At 48.8% G+C, this 24,575-nt stretch overlaps 1 protein-coding gene across 2 annotated transcripts in view; it reads right to left on the reverse strand.

The window, feature by feature from the left end:
* Nucleotides 1–357: 357 nt before the first annotated feature.
* LOC103630158 (uncharacterized) overlaps nt 358–24,575 on the reverse strand; it is a 31,232-nt gene continuing 7,014 nt past the window's right edge. Inside the window, exons 5-15 of one of the 2 annotated variants that reach the window (XM_008651241.4) lie at nt 24,493–24,571; nt 24,243–24,283; nt 19,626–19,742; nt 19,416–19,496; nt 19,046–19,108; nt 18,869–18,920; nt 14,402–14,482; nt 13,915–13,962; nt 10,981–11,016; nt 1,376–1,450; nt 358–718 (exon numbers count right to left, since the gene is read on the reverse strand). In XM_008651241.4, the coding sequence (XP_008649463.1) occupies nt 650–718; nt 1,376–1,450; nt 10,981–11,016; nt 13,915–13,962; nt 14,402–14,482; nt 18,869–18,920; nt 19,046–19,108; nt 19,416–19,496; nt 19,626–19,742; nt 24,243–24,283; nt 24,493–24,571 (742 nt within the window). In that variant the 3' untranslated portion in view covers nt 358–649. The remainder of the gene's footprint in view (nt 719–1,375; nt 1,451–10,980; nt 11,017–13,914; nt 13,963–14,401; nt 14,483–18,868; nt 18,921–19,045; nt 19,109–19,415; nt 19,497–19,625; nt 19,743–24,242; nt 24,284–24,492; nt 24,572–24,575) is intronic. The other variant, XM_008651242.4, reaches the window with a different exon arrangement.

The following is a 24,575-nucleotide window of genomic DNA, read 5'->3' on the forward strand; positions in this document are numbered from 1 at the left end:
TGCACGTACTCATGTTGTCAGTCCATACATTGTTTGTATGAAAGTGTTGAAGGTGCTACTCAGAAGCCTTAACCGCTAGGCTATCTAATATATATTTTTAGAATTAGTAAATATTTATATAGGCCAAGCCCATAAAACACTAACAGAAAATACCGTGCTTCTGTATTTTCGTTGGGGAAAGCAAAGCTCAATTCATCCAAACAGAATCGGGATCTGAGCAGATCCGAAGCGCTAAAATATGGACTGGCAAATTCAACAATTGGTAGCCAAAGGGGATGCTCTTTCCAGGGAGCACGTCCACAGCTCTTCCTCTTCCTGGTGCAATGACACACAGCTCTCCGTATTCGAGAAAAAAAATAAAAACAAACCACGACAGCTTCCAATCAGACATGCTCTTATTGGTCGATATAATACATTTCTGTTATATTCAGGCATTCGTCGGTGACAAGTGGCCGCAGCCATGTGCACACAAAGTACATATCCATGCGCTCTGACAGCGAGCTATCAGGGAATGCTGCGATCAGAACACCGCAAAGCATTCGATGGAATAATCAGTAACAGCACCGTGTGGGGCCTTCAGAAACATTTGTACAGCTATACTCGGGCATGCATCGGCCCTCGTTACATCATTATATTAAGACAGACCTCTTCAGAGTTCCGTGGCTGACAAGGCCGGCTCAACAACCGGTGGCACAGCATCCACCTTGTACCGAAGGACCTGTCAATAGGCAAAAATTAGAAGAATCGTTACTTGGATAATAACACTACTATGCAGTTGAAAGAGGAAACCAATATTCAATCAGTGGTATGATCCAATGTGGGATCAACTCTCAGATCATACTGAGCACTTGGATCCACCAAAACTGTTTTTTTTTTGACGTTATGACTCCTAGTGTTTCTCAAGCCCTAATCGTGGCAGGGGAAGAGCGTCGACTTTGGCCTAAGGCAGGGGCTAGAGAAATCTCCTTCTTGACTGCCTCCATGGTATGGCCAGAGTCTCAGGGTTGTGCATGCCCTTAGATGTGTCGTTCTTTGTCTTCTTTTTAGTCGGCACGGTTGTAATTGTAACTACTAAGTGTGGCATTTGTGATGGAAGGTGTGCGTTCTAACTGAATTCTTGTCCATTTTCTTCTTAATATAATAATAAAGCGCAGCTCTCCTTCGTTTCCTACAAAAAAGAAACAGTAGGCAACCAACTAGCATGGGAACGGAAATTAGGAAATGCTTCCACGTCACGAAAGGTAGTTATTAACCTATAAGATTTGCAACACATCGTAGAAAATACTAAACAACTTAACCTATGAATATATTGGAAAATAGACCTTGAACATGGCATCAACTGCAATGATATGTGCCGGGCATCATTTATGATTACCTTTTTGAAGAATGAAGAATATGAATTGTCCCACACAAGTTTGTATGATCCCGATGAAACAGTGCAAAAATTACCCTGTTCATGGCAAACCAGCGCAAGTGAATCGTTAGAGTTAGAGATTGTATGTAAGCATATCTTTTAGATTTATAGTTGGCTTGTACTCCAAGCCATATTGGTCCTATATATATGGTCACCCCCCATCTAAGGGTGTGTGGTATTTCTCATCTATCTTTCTATATTGTATCATGAGTCTATGTTTTCCTTCTGCTGCCTGCCCCCCCCACCCCCTCCTCTCTGGCGCCACCTCCCATGCACATCGACCCTCCGCTCCCTCGGGCATTTCATCCTCTGCTACCCACACCCACACGTTGGGACCCTCTCCAGGCCTGATCGTCAGACTATATCATGTCTCCATCTCCACCACCTCAGCGACAGCCTTCCTGCGGTACAACCCTATACCTCAATCCATGTCAAATCCCATGTTTCTATCGACCTAGAACTCCAGAACCCTAACTACACTCGTTGCTCCAACATTTTCACAGCCATGTGCGGCAGATTTGACCTCATAGGGTACATAAACAGCACCAAGGTCGCCCGACTCATAGATCCATCTTGGTTGCAGGCAGACAATTGCGTCTGCAGCTGGCTCTATGGATCCGCCTCCGACAAGGTCCTTGATCTCGCCATGATCGTCGATCAGACTGCATGCCAGCTTTGGGTCACCATCGATAGACTCTTCACCGCTAACAAAGCTCCACGAGCGATCTTCATAAGTCATGAGTTTCACTCCATTACCCAAAGTGATATGTCCATCAATGAGTATTGCAAGCAGATCAAGACCCTCGCAGACGCCCTCCATGATGTCAGCGTCATCGTCGACAATCCCCAGCTCGTCCTAATCATCCTTTGCATCCTCAACACCTGTTACACCAACACCACCGCCGACATCGCCAACACCAAACCCCTGTTGTCCTTTGTCGAAGCACGCAACAAGCTGGATTGTTGATCCTCAAAGAATTGTGCCTCGCCAACAAAGTCAAGAATGCCTAGGCTACCGCCCTCCTCGCCAGCAGCACCGGTTGCGTTGGGGACTGTTCTGACGGCTGAAGGGCATTGTTGGTATGGGCACTGCTCCTGCAGGCAACAGTAGTGTCGGCAATCGCAACTAACGCAAGGGCCGCAGGGACTGGCAGCAAGCAAGGTCACATCCTTCTATAGTCCATGGGTCTGTCTCAACTTTCAACCTGTGGGGCGTGCTGCCTACTAATCCTGCTTGGCACCCACCTTTTGCACGCCTGTTCGGGCCTTATCCCCTGGCCAACACTGCCTTTGTTGTGTCCCGAGCGTCTCCAACCACCCAGCCACAGTGTCGCAGCAAGCTGGGGGCTGGTCTCAGCCTGCCCCTAGGTGGCAGCAGTAGGCACCCTTCTCTAGCTAGGATCCATCTTGTCTGGTGGCTGCCCTGCAACAGCTACAACTCCAGGGATCTAGCCCCTGGGTCCTCGACACCGGCGCCACCTCGTACATGCCATCACCGGATGGTATACTCTCCTACTTCCTTCCCTCTCACTCTTCCATTATTATTGGCAATGACAACTCATGTTCTTGCCCACGGCCACTCCCTTCTTCCAACTTCATCCTCTACTTTTCATCTTGGCAATGTTCTTGTCATTCCCTCTCATTCATAATCTGTTGTTCGTTTGTTAGTTTAGTCGCAACAACCTTTGCTCCATTGAATTTGATCTCTTTGTTTTTTCTGTTAAGGATCTTCGTACCAGACGAGAGATTCTTGGCTGCGCTAGTGATGGTGATCTCTACACCTTCACCATCGATACTGCCGCTCATGCCCACCTCATCGTCCCTTCCACTAAGTGGCACTAGCATCTTGGTCACCCTGCCCCAACTACCTTAGCTACTCAACAGAATATCAGAGTCATCTCTTGTAATAAAATAGATCGCTCTATATAATGCCCGAGGGCTGTTTTACCCCCGCAGGTTGAATTTTTTTATTTGCCACTCTTGTTAGCTTGGCAAACATACACAACTAACTTTTACTAGTTTGAACTTGTGCGCCAGCTTCATTGTGATGTATGTGTTAGACTATTGTTTTCTGTTTATCTATTACGAGTCATGAGCCCAGCCCATGTACCTCATACATATGTACACACTCAGGCCATTCAAGGGTTAGGGTTTTCAACTATTCCAACATGGTATCTAGCCAACCTCTCTCTCCTTCTGTCCCTTCCCTAGCCAACGACACCACCTCCTGGCCAACAGGCCAACGTCGATGTTGTCTGGCCTTCCCTCTGCACGCGTGGTCGCCATGGCTGACATGTTGCCACCTCCCTCCTCTTCCCCGCGACCCCGCCTCTATTCTCTAAGCATGTTGCCACCTCCCTCCTCTTCCCCGCCTCTCTATTCACTAAGTTGGGTGACATTGATCATGTCGCGCCATCCTCTCTAGCCGGCACAAACCCACTGCCCTTCGTTCCTAGCGCGGATCCGACATTCTCCCTTATCGACACCGGGTTGCCGCCCTGCTAGCAAGTCGTCGTCGCCATCACGCCGCCAACATGAGCCCTGCTCTGCCCACCCTAGCCCCTCTGCTTCCTACTGCCACGCCCGTCTCCCCCTTGTGGGTGGGGACCCAACTGGCCATGGTTCTACCGCCTCGGCTCCGGCCATCCCTGGCCCAGCCGCCCTTGGCCTAGGTGCCACCGGAGAGCCCAAGCCTAGCGGTTACCAGTCTGGGCTTGCCTGGTCTAGTGTAGGCCAATCTACCGTTGGCGGCGGCCATGGTGTCCTCAAACCCTCTCTGCCCTTCGCAAATCCATCAGCCACACTCCTATCCCCTGATGTTGCAACGGCTCACTCCACCTTGGTCGTGGTCCTCATGGCTACCAAGGCGATTGTGGTTGTTGCATGGGATCGCAAACGTGTCACCGCCCTCTCTTAGGAGCACGAACGCACCACGACGAATGCTCTTGCTCGGCAGCTGGCCAACATTGAGCACCATCTGCTTGGATCTCCTTGCATCGACCCTCACCTGAGGCCCCGATTGTCGACCCCCTTGGCGTATGAGGCCGTCGTTGTCGCCAACCTTCATGCCTAGGCGACGGGTGTTCAGAACATCCGTTCTCTAGTCCCCATCCTCCTCGACTCGACTTCCTACACCTACGCCCAATGGCGTGATCTCGTCCTCCTCATACTGCAGCGCTACGCACTGGACAACCATGTCCAACATAAGTATCCCTCACTATCCCATCCTGGCGGCAGATGGATAGTGTGGTCCTCTCCTGAATACTCAGGACGGTCACTGTTGAGGTACAGGACGCCATTCGCGAGCATGGTGGCACTGCTCATCGGACCTAGGTTGCCATCGAGGAGCACTTCCTCGACAATCGCGAGGCTAATGCTCTCCACTTCGATACCACCTTCCGGATCTTCGTTCAGGTGGAGCTCTTTGTCACCGAGTACTGTCGCCAGATGAAAGGCATCGCAGCCTCCCTCTATCATCTCAGGCAACCTACCTCCAACCATACGCTCGCCCTCAACCTTCTTTGCAGCCTCAACGAGCGCCAAGACCAACTCCGCACTTAGATCACTAGCTCGGTCCCATTCTCGTCCTTTCGGTCCAGAATGACCTCATCGTTGAGGAATTCACCAAGGAGCCGCCTCCTCACTTCGACGCCGCTACCGCCCTCTACAACTCCTCTGAGGGCCAACCCTCGTGCCCACGCTCCACTCCTGCCTTGGAAACTCGTCATCGCGCTCGCCTACCCCCGACGTCTGGCTCGTCGCATGTTCCCTCTTACCCCTTGGGGTGCGAGGTATAGGGGTGGCGATCATCGTCGGAAGAAGGGTGTCAGCACGGGTGAGAGTGGCTAGGGTGACACTCCTTGGCCCTCTCTAGAATCTGTGGATAGGCCCCATATCCATGTGGTTCATCCCATCAACGGGGGGACCTCCTCCGTGCATGCCTCCGCCCTAGCCGACCTGACACTTCTCGACCCAATGTATTCCCCCAACCCACTCTCCCTTTGCGCCTCCAGCACCTCATCGACCGCTACTTCCCTGCCACCACCCTCTATTCCTTCCTAGAACCCATGGCTTGGAGGGTGGGATCAACAGTTGCTTGCTAGCTCCTTCAGCACGATGACCCTGACCCCCTGCCCTAACCAACTGGGTTGCTGACCCAGGTGCTTCCAACCACACCACTCCAGATGCTTGTATACTTCTTCCCACCCACCTCTCCCATCGCATCCTTCATCTATCAATGGACAATGGGAACATTGTCCCGGTCACACCTTTATAGATGATTCGGTCCTTCCCGGGCCCTTTCATCTTCACAATGTTCTTGTCGCCCCCATATAAATTTTTTACCCATAAGTCAATTTACCACTGATAACTCTTGCTCTATTTTGTTTGATCCTTTTGGCTTGTCTATGAAGGAACTCGCTACCCGAAGCATTCTCGTCTGTTGTGATAGCTCTAGGCCCCTTTACACCATGCGACTGCTTGTGTCCCCTTCTCCACCTACTGCTTCCACTACTTCATCTTCGTCGCAGCCACACGCACTAACTACTTCCACTACCTCTAAGACTTGACATCGGCGCCTCGGTCATCCTAGCCCTGTCGTGTTGTCCAAGTTGTGTACTGGTTCAATCATTTCTTGTACTAGAGACACCTCCGAGCATCTATGCCATGTCTGTCAGCTAGGTCGTCATGTTTGACTCTCTTTCACTAGCTCCTCTTAGGTTGTGCGAACTTTTGATCTCATACACTTGTGATTTGTGGACCACTCTTGTTATCAGTGTTTCTGTGGGAAACCCTAACCCTAACTCAGGGTTGGGACTTGTATTAATAGACAAAGAGATGTTAGGCCAAGCGCATTACACAAGGGTATGAAGATAATTACAAGGGGCTAACCCCAAAACCCAAAACGGGGTTCTAACACCCCCCCCCACACACACAGTCTCAACTCTATCCTCTACAGATGTTGAGACTGTATCGAAAATCGGCGAAGACACTCGACGACATCCCTTGGTGAAGATGTCGACAAACTGTGGTGTGGTTGGGACACTGAACCCGAAAGTCACCGGCGACAACACGCTCATGGACGAAGTGTAGGTCGACCTCCACGTGCTTCGTGCGCTGATGCTGCACGAGGTTGGTCGTTCGGCCCGGCCATTCTGGGAGAGGTGTAAGGGCACGAGAAACGCAGCTGAACGCCATGGGTGAGAAAGGAGCGAGAGTCATAGTTGTCGAACTCGTGGCCATTGTCACACTGGAGGGCACGAACCGGGCGACAAAACTAGGTGGAGACCTAGGCGAAGTGGGTGAGGTTGACGAACGTGTCGAACTTCAACCGAAGCGGGAAAGTCCAAAGAAAATGAGAAAATCATTCAAAATCACCAAGTAGTATTTATATCCAGAAAGACTGAGCACAAAAGTCCAGAGATCACAATGAACTAGTTCAAAAGCACACTCAGCCCGAGTAGTAAATGGAAGACGAGTATGGCGGACTAACTGACAAGCATGACAAAGACCCTCAAAATGTCCCCTACTATATGAAATGTCTAAACTGCCGGTGAGTTTGGTCATGATGTCGAGTCCTGGATGGCCGAGACGACGATGCCAAGTGGTGGAGGAGGTGGTGGAGACCATGACGGGTGGGGAGGACGTGTCGCTGGAGGAAGGTCGGAGTGTGTAGAGAGCCCCGGGCTGTCATAGCGGGCGAGAGGGGTCCTGGTGGCTAGATCCTTCATAGAGAAACCAAACTGGTCAAACTCAATGGAACAAGAATTGTCGACGGTGAACCATCAAACGAAAACAAGGTTGTGAGTAATATGTGGAGCTACGAGAACGTCGTTGAGATAGAACGGTCCTAGGAGAACCGAGGCTCCTACTAAGGTGACCGAGAGAGTGGAACTGTTCCCAACAACGGTCAAGGAGGGATGAGAGCGAGATAACGTGCTCGCGGTGGAGGTGGCGTGGTAGGACGCACCGGAGTCAACGACCCAGTCAGAGGGGGATGGTGTCATCGCCATGGTGCTGAAGGTGACGACGAGGGAGGTTCAGTCCCACCCTCCAGCCAGCGGGTACCAGGGTGTCGGGGTGGGGGTTCCAACTTCCAAGAGGCGGGAGCGAGGGCGGAGCCAGAATCGTCAGGGGCACGCCGTAGGGGGACGCCGTCAGGAGGGCCGGCGTAGGAGGACGAGGTAGGGAGGCACCCGGAGCCCGACCCAGCCACATGGAGATGGTCCCGATCTAGGGGTTGTAGAACGACGGCCATGTCGAGTCGCCACCCCGACTGGAGGGAGCTCCCTGAGTGGAGTCACCACTCCCGCGGCTGCCCTTGAAGGGACGACGACCTCTGTTGGCGGTGGGAGACAGACGAGGGGCCACAGGGATGGCAGGGGGAGGGCGGGTAGGAGCCCCGGTCGACGAAGGGCGAGGGGCCTGGCCCCTCGAGGGCACCTGACCACCGGGAGGCACGCTGTAGAGGGCCAGGGCGGGAACGGGTGTCTCAGTCTCCATGGTGAGCTCCTCGAGAAGCTCGTTGTGGACATTGTAAAAGGTGGGGAATGGCACGGTCCTCTTGATTAGAGAATTCAGGTGGGTGTAGCAGGGGCTGAGGCCACACGGATGGTTCAGCACCAAGGTACGGTCGGCGACAGGCTCGTCGAGGTCGCGGAGAGAGTTTGTCATGCCCTTCATCTTGCGCCAGTGCTCGCTCACGGAGAGATCCCCCTGAGCGAAAAGGTGGAACAGCGCGTCGAGGTGGAGCGCCCGAGCCTCCAGAATCCTGAGGAACTGCTCCTCGAGGGCGAGCCAAGCCTGGAGAGCGGTGCCCTCCTGGTCGCGGACGATGTCCTGAAGCTCGACGGTGATGGTGTCGATGAGCCATGAGAGGACCACGATGTCCATCTGGTACCAAGATGGGGACAGCGGGGCAACGACGTCGTCGAGGACGTGGTCGGCGAGGGCGAACCGCTGGAGCACGAGGACCACCTGAGCGCGCCAACGAGGGTAGTGGGAGGACGTTGGGTCCAACACATGGAGCGGGGCACCAATTTCCCCCTGCCGGCCGGACTTCCCTCCCCTCCCTTCCCCCCATGGAGCTTCCCTCCTCCACTGCAGGGCCCACCGCTAGGGATGAAAGTGGTAATTCGAACTGTTAGGACAAATTTAATATTTTAAAATAGATATGTATAAAATTTGATATTGATCTTTTCTTATGTTATCGAGCACATTAGTACAAATATGGATAAAATATTTACATAAATTGTTTTATGTATTATTTGCTCCCTACAACACAAAAAGTTGAAAAAATTACCGAATTTGTTTCCGAATTCATACCGAAGTTTATATCTATTATTTGAGAAAATATATGATGAATTTAAGGTTTACCTTTTATGAATCTTTAGAAGCTGAATGTTAAAAACAAGAATACAAATTTGTATTATAGATTCTATATCCTATTTATTCGCAATGAAAGAAAAACGACTAAAAAACTGATTACCGAATAAATACCGTTTCCGACCGTTTTCATCCCTACCCACCGCCAACCAGGGCTCGGGCGCCGCTCCCCTGTCCGACGCGAGCGCATCCCTTGCCGACGTGGCCTCCACAGGCGCGGGCTCGGCCCCCCTCACAGACGCAGGCCGCACCGCCGTCGGCGCAGGCGTGGCTCCCCTGCCTAGCGCGGGCGCGGCCCTTGCCGCCACGTCCTCCACAGGCGCGGGCCCCACCCCCTTCGCCGGCGCAGGCCGCATGGCTGTCGCCAGCGCCGCCATCCAGGCTCCCTGCGCTGCCACCCTGGTCGTCGGCTCCTTGCCCGGCCTCCCTCCCTCCTCTGGTCGTCGGCCTTCCCCGTTGTGGCCTCCACAGGCACGGGCTCGCCTGCCCCCCAGGAGCAGGCCGCACGACCACCGTCGTCGACGCAGGCGCGGCCCTTGCTGTCGCGTCCTCCACAGGCACAGGCTCGGTCCCCCTCGCCGGTGCAGGCCGCACGACCGTCACCGGCCTTCTGGTCAGTCTTTAGGCTCCCAGTGCCGCCACCTAGGCCGTCGGCTCCCTGCCCGGCCTCCCTCCCTCCTCTGGCCGCCGGCCTTCACCACCGCCCCTCTCCTCTGGCCAGCCAGATCTAGGCCCGACAACACCCCAACACGCCCCCTACCCTGTGGTCTGCGCCTCCCGTTGCTCGGCTCTCCCGGCGTCCTGCTAGCCTCGCGGGCCAGTTCCGGCCGACCTGCGCTCGCGCCCAAGACTTCCACAGCCTGCGAGCAGCGGTCCCTGCGGGCTCGCCTGAGACGCCCAGCAGTACCTCCTACTTTCAAGCTTCTCCTGTCGTCGGCGTCAACGCCCCTGTCTGGTTGAATCTGGTGCAGGCCCTGCCCGGCTGGACCCGCCCCGTTGTCCCACCCCTTTTTCGTCACCGCCACGGCTTTCCCGGTCGGATCCACCGTTGCCACGACTTTCCCGACTGGATCTGTCGTCCCTTTGGCCGGATCATCGTCTTCGTGGCTGGATCCGCAGTTGCCTTCCCGACCGGATCCGCCGTAGCCCCTTCTACTCTGTCGCGGGCGTGGCTACCCTGACCAGCGCAGACGCGTGCGCTGCCGCCAGCCTCCCTGGCGAGGCTCCTTGATGACCGAACGGGGAAAGAAGCACGAAGGCCCTGAGGCTGCTGTTGTCCCTTTTGCATCGCACCACCGATCGTTGACGCTCGAATGTCGACCCCTCCCGAAGAACAGGCTACTGTCGTGTGTCTCCCAACCATGGCCACCTCGACTTCGGTTACCTCGGCATCTAAGGGCTATCGTCTTCTTGGAGTGCACACCAGTCTCTACTCCAATCGCAACATTCGCACCCTAACAACGCTGCGAGTGAGGGGGGATTTCAACCCGTCGGCTCCTACCTTCGGCTTCTACTCCAATCTCATCATGTGTGGTGCCCCCATTGCGACTGCGTTGGGATGTTAGACAGTGTGTGTACTCTGTGTGGGGGGGCGACACCACTGTTGGGTTGCATGCCCATTAGGGTTAGAGTTCTGAGTCTATATATATGTACCCCATTTCCTATGTGATACATCAAGTACTTCACAATTTTACAGTTGGGAACTCCCTAATGATACTAATTATACACAATAAATATTAATATTTTCTTTTATGTATTTTGTCAAAGTTGAAAATGTTTGACTTCTTAGGGGGAGAGAATGACACTATGGAACTGAAGGAGTAGATATCTACTTTAGGGGAAGTTAAAGCCATACAATTTGTTTGAAATTGCTAGCAATTAGTTTAGGTATCAAGAATGAGAACATAAGTTAACCTCACTGTATCCATCTTCACTATTGTATACTGGAGCTACTTTAATTTTATACTAACTCCGGTCATCTTTATTTGGTATTTCAGACAATGATTCTGATTTGCATGTACATTTATTTGCTTGTATGAAACATGAACTAAAATTGACAGCGAGAACATGTCACTGAATTCATGCATATTGCATGTGATGCCTTAATTCTAAAACCATTTTTGACACACTGGAAAATTGGTTTAGCTGAACCAAGAGAAGCACAAGCAGGAAAGAAAACTTACTTGGTCAGCTTCATATCGTCGGTATGGAAGAATTAACTGTAATACATACAGTTATATCAGATGACAGTTGATACAATATGAGCAAATGAAATATTTATTGAGAAGCAACCATCAAGGACAATACACTTTTGTAAAGCCATAGGTACATAGGCAAGAAGGTAAAGAATATATTGTTACTCCAATAAAAGGCAACTGTCAGAACATTTTGTGTGGAATAATATAGGGAAGAGTTAAATGCATGACCAGCCTCCGAACATGTTGAGGGGCACTTAGGCTATCTCCAGCAGCTTACTCATCCCCAGACCCCATCCACATCCCCATATTCAAACTCCACTCTGCGAACAGTGCAGTTTACAGTGCAAAACAGTGTTTTGCGTGAGTATATGGGTGAACTGCTGAAGACGGTCTTAGGTCCATGAACTTCGAAAATGCATTTTTAGGTCCCTAAACTTGTTAAGTGATGCACCGGTGGTTGGTATGGTCCGGAAATGGACCTACGATACACCGTTTAACAAGTTTATGGACGTGTGGTCCACCACTGACAAGTTTGCGGATCCAAAAATACATTTTCTAGGTTTGGGGACCTAAGTGCATTTAACTCAATAGGAAATGCTTACAAAATTTAAATTCTCTTTCTTCACTAAGGGATGGTCTCTTTTCATTTTGCATAAACTCCTGCTCTTTATATTTACCAGGTTTTTTTTACAATAAACTTTGTTTTTCTCGAACACGCATAACTGTGGAAGAGAATCTGGAAAGTTTGTTCATAGGTGCTGTATAATTCAGACTGTGGGGGAGAATCTGGAAAAATTGGGCTCCCGCCAAATGTAATTCATGTCATTGGTCACTCATGATAAGTGCTGGATCGCCGATCACTTAGCTAGAAGGGAACTGGATCATCAGGCTGAAGAATCAAATGATCATTTACTTATTTTGTGTGTATTTGGTAGACAAGTATGGTATATCCTCCTGCAGAAAGTATGCTTGCAAGATTTAACCCATCAACCAGATGATTGGCATTCCGATGATTGGTGGGCCAAATCTAATGAAAGAGTGGATGGTCAAGTCCAGAAAGGCTTGAACTCCATTATCATCCTTGCAGCATGGGCAATCTGGAATCTCCGCAATCGATGTGTAATTGATGGGATCTTGCCTAGTTTGAATGGGGTTTTAGAGGTCATCAGGGAGCAGCTATATTTCTGGTATCAAAAATAGTGTGACGCCTGGTGGGAATTTCTCAGTGAGGCTGCACCTGGTCCTTTTAAAAAAAGGCACGATACCCTCATTGCTTTGGGCGCTTGGATGATCTGGAATCACCGGAACAAATGTGTTTTGATGGTTTAACCCCCAACATAGCTCTTGTTTTAAGGCAGGCAGGAGAGGAGTGTAGGATGTGGGAGATGGTCGGAGCCAAAGGCCTTGCCTACTCATAGCCACCTCTCAAGTGCTTAATGCAGTTAGCCAGGTCGCTGTTGTAGATTACTGATCAGATTATGAATCCTTTTATGTTTCTTTGTTTTCGGCTACCTTAAGGAGGCCCTGTACCTGTCCTGTTCTGGTCTATGTTGGACCCACCTTTTCTTCTTAATATAGTGATGTGTAGCTCTCCTGCGCGTTCGGGGGAAAAAAACTGGCACCCTCGCTATCTGGATCGTCCATGCGATTGGCACGTCTACTTTAACAGAAGGCAGCCAACGGTGCCATGGTAAAAAAATACTTAAAGCAGATAACAATTGGTCATATATTGGATTTCTCTGTAATGGCAGATGGTGTTGTGTTGTCGATTGGTCTTCCAGAATGGCTGATGTATACCTGGTTTTTATGTAATACAAATTCATATTCCGTTTCAATTTGTGCGGCTTCATATGATGTACTACAATGCTTCACTTGATGGTTCCTATTTTATTTTGCCTTACAAAATTATATGTACCTTCTACCCATCATGCAATCAAAGGAGGAACTTGTTTCTTTTGCACCAAAACTTTCCAATCCATAGAAGACTCTTCAAACGCTGGTTCAATTAGTTTGTGTGTTTCTAATACAAAGTTTGCAAACTAAACCATGATTCAAATTTATAGCAGATAGAACTTTGATCAGAAATAAATGGAATACATGTGTTGTCTGCAACTGAAAAATTATGGTACTATACCATGGAATTGGGCATACAAAAGTTATGTAATTGGCAATTGTTCAATAGGGAAGAATGCAGTCCAGAAAAATATGATATAATAGCAGTCTGGACAGCAGCCTAAACACATATCTCTGCTTAACAGAAGTTATACAAGTACAAATGTGATCTTTTACTGAACTCTCCAAACATTTGCTGCCATTACTCTCCATCTGAGCAACTTTTGACAGGTTAATCCAACGGTACAGATAGGGAGGGCACCAGCCCACCAGGGAGCCAAATCCATACTCTTCTGGTATTTAGCTGGGGCTCGAGGGGTTTCGCATCTCCTCGCCCTTGGGTCCAGCATTAGTTAGCTTGTTGGTCGAGGCTGTTTAGTGTTTGCAGTCTTTGGCGAGTTTCTTTTTCCTTTGCTTTTGTATGTGTGATCTGTCTGTGTGGCGGGGTTGTGTGATGTTGTTTGGGTTCAATGACCTTTTCTTCTCAATATATTGATATATTGACACGCAGATCCCTTGCGTATTAAAGAACAAAAAAGTCCCCCATCCAAAGGTGCTTAGGCCCTAGGGATCCTTGGAGCCTTTGTGCATTTGTGTTTGGGGCATTTGGGAGGTGTCCCTTCTCGAGTCAGGTTATGTTAATTCAATTATTTGTACCCTCCCTCCCTCCCTCAGCTCACATGCACCAGTTGAGAAAAAACGGACTGATCCTACCAATGTCCATGAACATGAAGAAATAATACGACTTCAGGAAATTCCAGTTTTATTTATGAACACAATAATCATCCTAGTGAACAAGAAACTTACAGTTTTCTCCCCTGAAGGGCTAATGTACTCCACATGAAAGCCAATGTCCTGTCAACAACAAATCTGCCTCTTAAGGGAATTGTGAACTTGATTAACTAATGCATTTCAAGAGCTGCAAAGCCCTTATTGAAGTTACAGGCCACATTCATTTTTTATTCAAAAAAACTTGAAGCATTAGCCAGCTGCCAGCACATTATTTACACAGTAGCATCGCACATCAGGATTTGAGTGATCATTATTGCAGTGATATCACTGTTACAAACTTACAATATTATCATTGTTCTAGGGTTTAGCATTTCTTTACATTTCAGCTGAACATCTCATTTATTTATATTTATTTATATAGCCTCTTTTACATAAACCAAAAATATTTCATAAGCACTCACTGAAGCATTCTCAACAATACAAATGTGTCGTGTATATTTAAAGATATAAATTACACAATAAGAATCAGCATATGTTTCAGAGTAGGGAATCAGCATAGTACCAATACCATGTTGAGGGCCCCTTGTTGCAAGGAAAAGTCCCATGCGATGTATGAGTTTACAGCTTCAACACTCAAAATGACCTGAACAATGTAAATGACAATTGTTAAGCGAATTGAGGCCATCCAAGGAATACAACACCAACTACCTATAATTCATGTTAGAATTAGCCGTACAACCCTATTGGACCTTATAACTGTAGTTGCCCTAGACTCACCCAGCTGCATATATAAAAAGAAGGATCGACCCTGTCACAATGGTTCCCACATGAGTGGAGTCTGGGGAAGGAATAACCGAGGCAAGCCTTACCCCTGCATATGTAGAGAGACGGCATTGAACCTAGAACCTGGCTCGGTTGAAAGGTTTCCCACCACTGCATCAGGTCTGTCTTTCTCATTACTGCGCTAGTGTTGCGTGTATATAGATATGAATTGTACCATACTGCCTACTAGCATAGGGTGTAAGGTATTAGTCCTATGAATTGTACATACTTAGTCCATGGGTCTCAATGCAATTCAATCTAATTCTACAGCAATACCTCCGCTAACATGGTGTCACGAGTCTAATCTCACTTCCTCTCCCCCTCCGCCCCTCTAGGGCCGCCACTACTCTTGTGCTGTGTTGCTGCAACAACACACACACACATCTCGCCCCTCCTCCTGTTGCACCCATAGCAGGGACCCCATCGAATGTTGAGGATCGTGCACGCACTTAGGAGGCCACGGCCCTCCGCAAGAGGATCGACGACATGCTTGCTGCAGCTTAGGTTGGGACAAGGAGGCTGCCAACGCACGCGCTCGTGTCCAGCCAACCATCCTTATCCTCAGACAAGAAGGCAGCTGCCTCCAAGCAAAGATTTCGGCCTACAGCACCCCACGGTTGTCGAACCTACACCCTAGGGTGCACCCCATAGGACAACCCCGTTACAGCTTACGAGGCTACCATCGTCGCCAACCTCCACATCCAGACAGCCGTTGCTCCCAACGTTCGATCATTGGTGATTGTCATCCTCGCGTCCTCCTTCAACAATTATGCCTGCTGATGTAATCAAGTGTTGCTTGCTCTCATGCGGTATGCCCTCATCGACCATGTCTTGTCTGACCCAACGCCGGACACTAATTCATGCAGGGATCGTATAGATAGCGTCATCTACAGGATCTCTGGCACCATCTCAGATGATGAGGACACCACTCTTGTTTCAACCACAACACCCACTTCTTAAACAACTTCAGAAATGATGCAAGGACCGATGACGCGAGCTCGTGCACATAAACTGAATTGTGTCCTCCTGCTCAGGAATGATGGTCCAGAATAGAATGAATCAGGTGCTGCGCACCAAATATTTGGGCCGGTTCATGTAATAAGGGAACTTTTACTCAGAATAGGAAAGGAATAGAGGAAATTTTGTCCTTCCTTTGTGCTGGCCGAAATTCCCTCCTCCCCTATCCTATTTTAGGCAAGGAATAGAGTAAATTTCGTCCTTCCTTTGTGCTGGCCGAAATTCCCTCCTTCCCTATCCTATTTTAGGCAAGGAATAGAGGAAATTTTGTCCTTCCTTTGTGCTGGCCGAAATTCCCTCCTCACGGTCCCAGAAGAACCGAATCACCGACGGAGGTGACCGGGAGGGTGGAACCGTTCCACACCATGATAGAGGAAGGATGGGAGGGATGGAGAGGATGGGAGTGAGGTAACGAACTGGTAGTACAAGTGGTGTGGAAAAAGGCGCCGGAGTCGACCACCCAATAGGTGGGAGGAGAGCTGGGGCCGAGAGCGGCAAGCATGATGATGGTGATCATGGGTGATGGAGACGACAAGGCCTCAATCGTCAGGGAGGCAATCGTAGCACTGGGGAACACAAGCGGTCCAGTAGGGTGGAGCTCGATGCAATCCCGAAGAACAGGGTTATGGACCCGGTCAAAGGCCACGAGTGTGCCCTAGGGAAACTGGTCGTCGCGGCGGGGAAGGGAGACACGCACACAATAAGGAGGTAGGGGTCGGCGCGGCGGGGAAGGGGGCCAGGGCAACACTGATGGCTATACTGGGGAAGGGTAAGGGGACGCGAGCATTGCCGGCGCCGCGGGGGGATGGGGTGCGTTTGGTGAAGCAGGAGCTGCAAGCAGCGGCGGCCAGTGGCGTGCAGCGCGACCGGGGGAGGAGAGCGCGGGCGGCGCTGGCACAGCGAGGAAGGAGGCCGCTAGCGCGGCAACAAGTGCACGGGAGGCTGCACTGGTCGTGCCGTCCGAGAAAGGGGCTGCAACGGCGTCGAGCGCGTAGGGAGCCGCAAACGAGGCGCTGCAGAGGAGGCGAGCCATGGGGAAGGGGGCGCCGACCATGGGGGGAGTGCCGACAGCGACGTAGCGCGGCCAAGAGGGGCAGCGCGGCTGTAGCAGGCCGATAGCGGGGCAACACGACCTGGAGCGAGTCGCCGGCGGGGCGGTGTTGCTAGGAGTGAGCCGCAGGCGGCCGCGGTGTGGCGAGCGGAGAAGAGCACGCACGGCAGGCGCGGTGCTGATGACGGGCACGACGCGGAGTGCCACAAGGGTCAGCACGGCAGGGAGGAGAGCGCCGACGCTGGTGAGGGAGTCCGTGCCAGCGAGAGTGGCGCCAGGGCAGGGGTCGCGGGTGTAGAGGAGTCTGCCATGAGGGGGAGGAACGGCGGTGCGGTGGAGGTGCTACGGAACTGGGAGGGAGGCGAGGAGTCGCGGCATCCTGGGCGGTCGAGGAAGCAGGCGACGCATCTCCCTAGGCGGTCGGGGAAGCAGGCAGGTGCTGGGAATGCGAGGCTTGACGTTGTTGGCGAGGTAGAACTTGGGTGCGGTGGCAACGGCCGACTGGCTTCTCGGTCTTGGGGAAGGCATCGCCAGTCTTGGCCTTGATGACCCAGAGCCCACGACGGTGTTACGTGTGCGACTGTGACGCGCGCTTGATGCCCATCGACAGCTTTGACGTCGGCGCCATTGGACAGGAGTGATGCGAGGTGCTGCTTCTGCGTGGGGACTAAGAGCGATGGTGGGCAAAAGGCAGGGCGTGGATCTGGCGGTGGGGGGGGGGAGGTAAGCGGGGCCGACCTAGGGTAGGGTGGCCGGCGGTTGGGGTGGGGATGGTGGAGGGAAGAACGACCTAAACCTAGTTGTGGTACCAAGTTGGAAGTTGGGAAACACTAACCATAATCCAGGTTGGAGTATATTATATAGAGGGGTTAGGTTGGCCAAGCCCATTACAATAGGGGTAATAAGGTAATTACAAGAGAACCCTAATCATAACCCTAAACAGGAGTCTAACATTCCCATCATCTTAGCAGGTGACTCAGTTCTTCCCGAGACATTCTACCACAACAACATTCTTCTCACCCTGGATATCATTCAAAATCTGCTTTTTGCTCACCACTTCACTACTGACTATTCTGCTCTATGATGTGTCACCCCTAAGTTGAATAGGAGGGGATTTAATCCCCCTCAATCCACCCCTAACCGAACAAGCCCTAAGGTGTTTCTATGAAAGATCTCCCTACCTAGAACATGATCATCAGGTTCAATAGCTTCGACCCTTTCTACATACCAAGCCTCCTAGGCCCAACATTGCTTATTTTGTTCAGCATGCCCATCTCCATATGTGTGATCCATCGGAACACCAGCTAACGACAATGAAGCGTGCTCGACACTATCTTCAAGGCACTCCAAATCATGGGCTTCCCTGCCAATCCTTTGCCTTCGAGCTCATCGTCTACACTGATGTTAACTGGACAGGTTGTCCTGATACACGCCAATCCACCTTGGGCTATGTTGTGTTTCTCGGCGAGAACCTTGTCTCCTAATCCTACAAGTGTCAGAACGTCATCTCCCACTCGAGCGTTGAAGCGGAGTATCACGTCGGTGCTAATGGTGTTGCTGAAGCTTTATGGTTGCGTCAGCTTCTTCATGAACTCCACTATGCGCTGCCCCAAAGCACCCTCATCTATCGTGACAACGACAAACGTCGTCTACATCTCCAACCTCGTTCAGCATCAGTGCACGGAGCACGTGAAGATCGACCTCCATTTCATCCATGAAAAGGTCACCCTTAGTGAATGTTGTGTCCTTCATGTCCAGACAACGACGTAGTTCTCTAATATTTCACGAAGTGCCTCCTCTCCACGGTGTTTTCGAAGTTTCAATCTAATCTCAACATCTCTTGTGGCTAAAGACATTCAAACTGTGAGGGTGAGAATTAGTCATACAGGCATACAGCCCTATAGGCCTTATAATTGTAGTTGGGCTAGACTCACCCAGCGCTACATATATGTAGATATAAATTATACCGCATTGCCTACTAATGTAGGGTGTTAGTCCTATGCATTGTATATAATCAGCCCATGGGGCTCAATGCTTTCCTCTAACAATTACATATGATTGCATCATAAAACAAGAAGCCATAAGCATCATATTACCAATAAATAAAGCAAATAACCGAGATCAACTAGACTTGTGTACCTCATGTGTCTTTCCAGCTGGAATAATAGTTTCTTTGTACTCATCACTTTTCCTACCAAAAGAGGAGGGAGAAAATATATTTCAGTTCTGCAAGCTTGTTTTGTACATATTAGGAACATAATCTAAAGTGCTTAATGGTAAAGCACATCAGATTTTGCTACTAAAAGGAGAAAGCACCTTGCATCCACGGCACCTGCATCCTCAGCAGATATAAAGAATGGTGCATTCACAAAGACCTCACTGCACAGTGTTGACTCGGTTAAAAAAGAATAATCATGAAAATATCTTATAAGCAACTTTCTAATATAAAATATACAGAGATATTCTGCATGTTCGAGAAAAAATAAGGAATATTTTGTAATTGTAGGAGGGGTGGGGTGGGGACAATGGAGATGGTGGTTGGGGGATGCTAGTGGGAGATAGAGATCCAGGAAGTGGCAAAAGAAAAATATTTGATGAAGCCCTATTGCATCCATCAGGGGACATTGGTTATCAATATGCTATAGATGCGGAACAAATTATATATTTAATGCCGAATTATAATTACCCAATGAATTCAGTGAACTTCAAAAACTCCTTGGTGTAGATAACCACAGCTTGCTGCAACACAGCAGCGTCATCCTTCTCTCTGTTCATTTTAGTGGCAGATAATTAAGAACTAGAAGGATCAATTGCAGCTAAAGAACAGAGTTAATCTCTATAATGTTTTCTATAGCTCTAAGAGAATGTCTAAATGATTGCAAGCAGAACTTCTCACATTTTCCTTTGTCCATATCGTGCCAAAGAGACATGCAAATACAACCGAATTGCAAGCACCAGTTTTGTAAGGGTGTAAAGGGCTGGACCATAACGTTCTCTTTGTTCTTCCATAGGCCTGAAAGAAATTTCAGATTGTAAGATAAAGTACTCACGTCATGAACATTATGCATGTAATTACTTCACCTGCACCATTTTAAAATATGATGAAGGGCACTATTTGCTGCTCCCTTTGTTCCAAAAGGCGTTTGGGTTTTTTCCTAAGTCCAACACTCAAAACTAAAGTACTACCAGGTATATAGAAAAATGTAGCAAAATTTCCAACACCAAACCCACCATCGCATATATTTTTGTAGTATATTTGCTTGGTCAAATCTGGCCCTTGACTCGGTGTCTTGCACTTCCTCATTGAGGTTATGAAACACATTGGTTTTGGTCAAATCTGGAGAGACATCATCTGTGGGCTGTTGGCCTCCTCATCCACTCAGGTGCTGCTGTTTAATGGTCTCCCAGGGGCTCACATTAAGCATAGGAGAGGACTTCGTTAGGGAGACTCTCTCTCTCCAATGCTTTTTATTTTAGTTATGGATGTTCTGAGCCTTCTCTTTTCTAGAGCTGAGGAAGCTGGTAGGGTTGAAAACGGAAACGGTAATTTTCGATTACCGGGAATCGTTTTCGAAGTTTTACCAAAATTTAGGGCTAAACGGAAACGGTTACTGAAAATACGGAAACGAAATTGGTAGAAAAATTCGGAAACGGAACGGTTTGGGTCTCTTCCGACCGTTTCCGGAAATTACCGTATTTATTCATGGTGATTTACATGAGTAAGTCTATATGCATCCACCTCCTGGGATAGAGGTTCCATCAGGGCATGTATGTCGTCTCCGTCGAGCCTTGTATGGTCTCAAACAAGCTCCTCGTGCTTGGTTTGAGAGATTTGTTTCTGTCATCAAGGCTTGTGGTTTCTATTCTAGTGATCATGATCCTGCATTGTTCATTCATGTTTCTTCACGAGGACGCACGTTGCTATTACTATATGTTGATGACATGTTGATTACAGGCGATGATCCAGACCATATTGCTCATGTGAAGGCGTCTCTGAGTAAGGAATTTCAAATGTCTGACTTGGGGGCACTCAGTTATTTCTTGGGCATTGAGGTTTTGCAGACTCAAAATGGTATTTATCTTTCTCAGGCCAAGTACATACAAGACCTTCTTGATCGTTCTGGTCTTAGTGATACTCGCACTGTTGCCACGCCTATGGATCTTCACTTATCTCTTCGTCCGACTGATGGGACACCTTTGGAGGATCCATCTCGATATAGACATCTTGTTGGCAGCTTGGTTTACCTTACTGTCACCAAGCCAGATATTGCCCATGCGGTTCAGATCTTGAGTCAGCTTGTCTCTGCTCCTACATCAGTTCATTATGGGCACTTACTTCGTGTGCTTAGATATTTACGGGGGACAAAAACACAATGTTTATTTTATGACTCAAATTCCCCACTTCAGCTTCATGCTTACTCTGATGCTACCTGGGCCAGTGATCCTACAGATCGTCGCTCCATCACTGGTTACTGTATTCTTCTTGGATTATCCCCTGTTGCTTGGAAATCCAAGAAGCAAGTTGTTGTATCTAGATCTAGTACTGAAGCAGAACTTCGAGCCCTGGCTACTACTACTGCTGAGATTATCTGGATTCGTTGGCTCTTGGCTGATCTAGGCGTTTCTTGTGACTCGCCTACACTTCTTCGCTGTGACAATACTGGAGCTATACAAATTTGTCATGATCCAATGAAGCGTGAACTCACAAAACACATTGGTGTTGATGTCTCATTCACTAGATCTCATTGTCATCAGAAGACCATTGATCTTCAATATGTGCCCTCAGAATTACAGCTTGCGGATTTCTTCACAAAAGCACAAACTAGGGCACAACATCAGTTTCATCTACTCAAACTCAATGCTTCAAATCCTCCACTTCCGCCTTAAGTTTGACAGGGGGTGTTAAGGCCCATATATTATTGTCTGCCTACATATATGCTACAGTACCAGAGGGGGCTATTATCTCACCTAATCAAGGTTAGTGACAAGATTGAGATGGGCGATGGCTGGGGCCAAAGGCATTTCCTTTTTTGGCTGCCTGGCACCCTGAAGTCTAGTTTCTCTCCCTGTTGTTCTTGTTGTAAGGGAGAGCCATTCAAGTTCAATTTGTGCTCACTGCTACAGCTATTTATCATGCTACGGCTATTGACTTGCCTAAATGGGCTCTTAAGGCCATGGATAAGATTCGACGTGGGTTCCTGTGGAGAGGCCGTAAAGAGGCTAATGGGGGGCACTGTCTTGTGGCTTGGTCCAAGGTGACTCGTCCGAAGGAGCTGGGAGGTCTTGGTATTTCCGACCTCCAGAATCTTAATTGGGCTCTTCGTGTTAGATGGCTTTGGTTGAGGAAGACGGACTCTTCTAAACCTTGGGCAGACCTTCCGATGCAGTCTAATGATATAGTGCAGTTTATCTTCTCTATTTCCATGGCATCGGAGGTGGGGGATAGAAGGGATACTCTTTTCTGGCAGGATAGATGGCTCTTGGGGCAGCGGCTTGAGGACTTGGCCCTCTTGTGGTTGCTATGGTTCCTAAACGTGTTGCTAACAAAAGGACAGTGGTGGAGGCTTTAGTTAACTCAAGTTGGGTTAGAGATTTGAGAGGGGTGGTTTCCTGGGAGTTTATCCCTGAGTTCCTCTCCTTATGTGAAGCCATTTCAAACTTTAGCACCCAGCCCAGGGTTCCGGATAGACACTTTTGGAGGTTTTCCAGTTCTAGTCAGTACTCTTCAAAATCGGCTTATGAGTTGCTCTTTGTGGAGTCCACTTCCTTTGCCCCCTATGAGCGCATTTGGAAAGCTTGGGCACCAGCTAAGTGCAAGTTCTTTCTTTGGCTTGTGATGCACAATAGATGTTGGACTGCTGATCGGTTGGCTAGAAGGGGCCTTCCTCACCCGACCTCTTGCCCTTTCTACAACCAAGAGGAAACCATCCATCACCTGTTGGTGGCGTGTGTTTTCGCGAGGCAGTTCTGGTTTTATTTTATGCAGAGGGTGGGCCTGGCAGCCTTGGCACCAGGTTATGTTGAGGTTAGCTCTGACAGTTGGTGGAGCAGCTCAGCTCTTGTCTTGTTTGGGCGGTGGGGGTTAGTTGTAGCAGTGTGTGTTTTGGGGGCATGTGTTGTTTCTTGTATCTTTGTTTTTTCTCCTTTCTCTTTGAAGGAATGATGCGCAATTCTCCTGCGCGTTCGAGAAAAAAAGGTTCCTTATGAGTCCTTTTCTGTTTTTATGCTTTCATCCTCCATAAGGAGGCTCTTGTATCGGGGCTGTTTTATAGCCCATTATCCTTCTTTCTTCTTAATATAATGAGACGTAGTCCTCCTGCGTTTTCGAGGAAAAAAAGTATATTTGCTTGGCGTTGGGAATATTGCTATATTTTTCTCTAAATTTGGTCAAACTTGAAGACGGTTGACTTAGGAAAAAATTATTATAACACCTTAAGACATTTTACAGCAGCTGCATCTCGGTTGCTACCGGTGCAATCTGACCTGCTTGCTGTGATGTGATCTACGTCTTCTACATGTGTTTTGGTCAATGGAAAGCGTAGAGAACTGATTTGGCGGGGGGTTATCCCATGCTATTATGGATGCTCTGAATTCTCTCTCATTAACCATGCTGTTAGAAAGAATCTCCTCCAGCCAATTTCAGACAGACAGTATGCTAAGCACGAGCCTCCTTTTATGCCGACGATGTAGTGCAGTTCATCCATCCAACAAGTGTTGATATTTGTATCATCATTAGGGGTGGTAATGGGCTCTAAATTTTACACTACAAAATCTAAGGATAGAATCGGATTAGGTAAATGAGACTAGTTTGGGGCTGGTGTGTCAGCTCTCCATGAACTACTTATTTGGTCACTTAACCTTGGCACCTAGGTCAAGTTTTAGTCTTTTGCAACTTCGCAAGTGGTGTGTACTTAGGAGTTGGCATCCGGCCTCTCGCCTGTTAGAGTACCCGTTAGGGTTTTGGAGTTAGCTCCTTGTAATTATAGTCTCACCCTGTGTAATGGGCCTGACCCATCTAACTTGGTCTATTAATACAAACACCCAACCCTGAGTTAGGGTTTCCCAACGCAGTCTACCTCTCCACCAATCCCGTGCAGCATCAGCGCACGAAGCACGTGGAGATCGACCTGCACTTCATCCGCGAGCGCTCGCTGCCGGTGACGTTCGGGTCCTCAGCGTCCCCACCACGCTACAGTTCGCTGACATCTTCACCAAGGGGCTACCGTCGAGTGTATTCATCGACTTTCGATCCAGTCTCAACATCTGTACATGATAGAGTTGAGACTAAGGGGGTGTTAGAGTACCCGTTAGGGTTTTAGGGTTAGCCCCTTGTAATTACAGTCTCATCCCTATGTAATGGGTCTGGCCCGTCTAACTTGGTCTATTAATACAAACACCCAACCCTGAGTTAGGGTTAGGGTTTCCCACATCGTCGTCTACTTGTTTTTCTCTTCTTAATGAAATGACACAACAATTCATTTCAAAATTTCAATTAAAAGGCATGCATACATACCCATTATCGTCATTTATTTGTCGAATAAAATCCAATAAAACCTGAGGTAGAGAAAACTAAATGTCAAATTATGCCATTGTTTAACAAAAATTATGAAAGGCATAATTAATATTTAAAGAAAGTATCTTATTTTGATAAATATCTATAAAAATAGAGATGTCTTTCAGCAATCAAAATATCTAACCTGATACAAAAACATTAACATAAATAAAATGATTGTGATGGTGAAGATGACTCTAATTTCACTAACCTGTGGAACACCGACCAAATACCTAACAAGAGTCTTATATACACCTGTTGCAGAACCAAGCTGTGCTAATTGCACCCTCCTAC

The sequence above is a fragment of the Zea mays genome, chromosome 6 (assembly GCF_902167145.1).
Source record: "Zea mays cultivar B73 chromosome 6, Zm-B73-REFERENCE-NAM-5.0, whole genome shotgun sequence".
NCBI lineage: Eukaryota > Viridiplantae > Streptophyta > Magnoliopsida > Poales > Poaceae > Zea > Zea mays.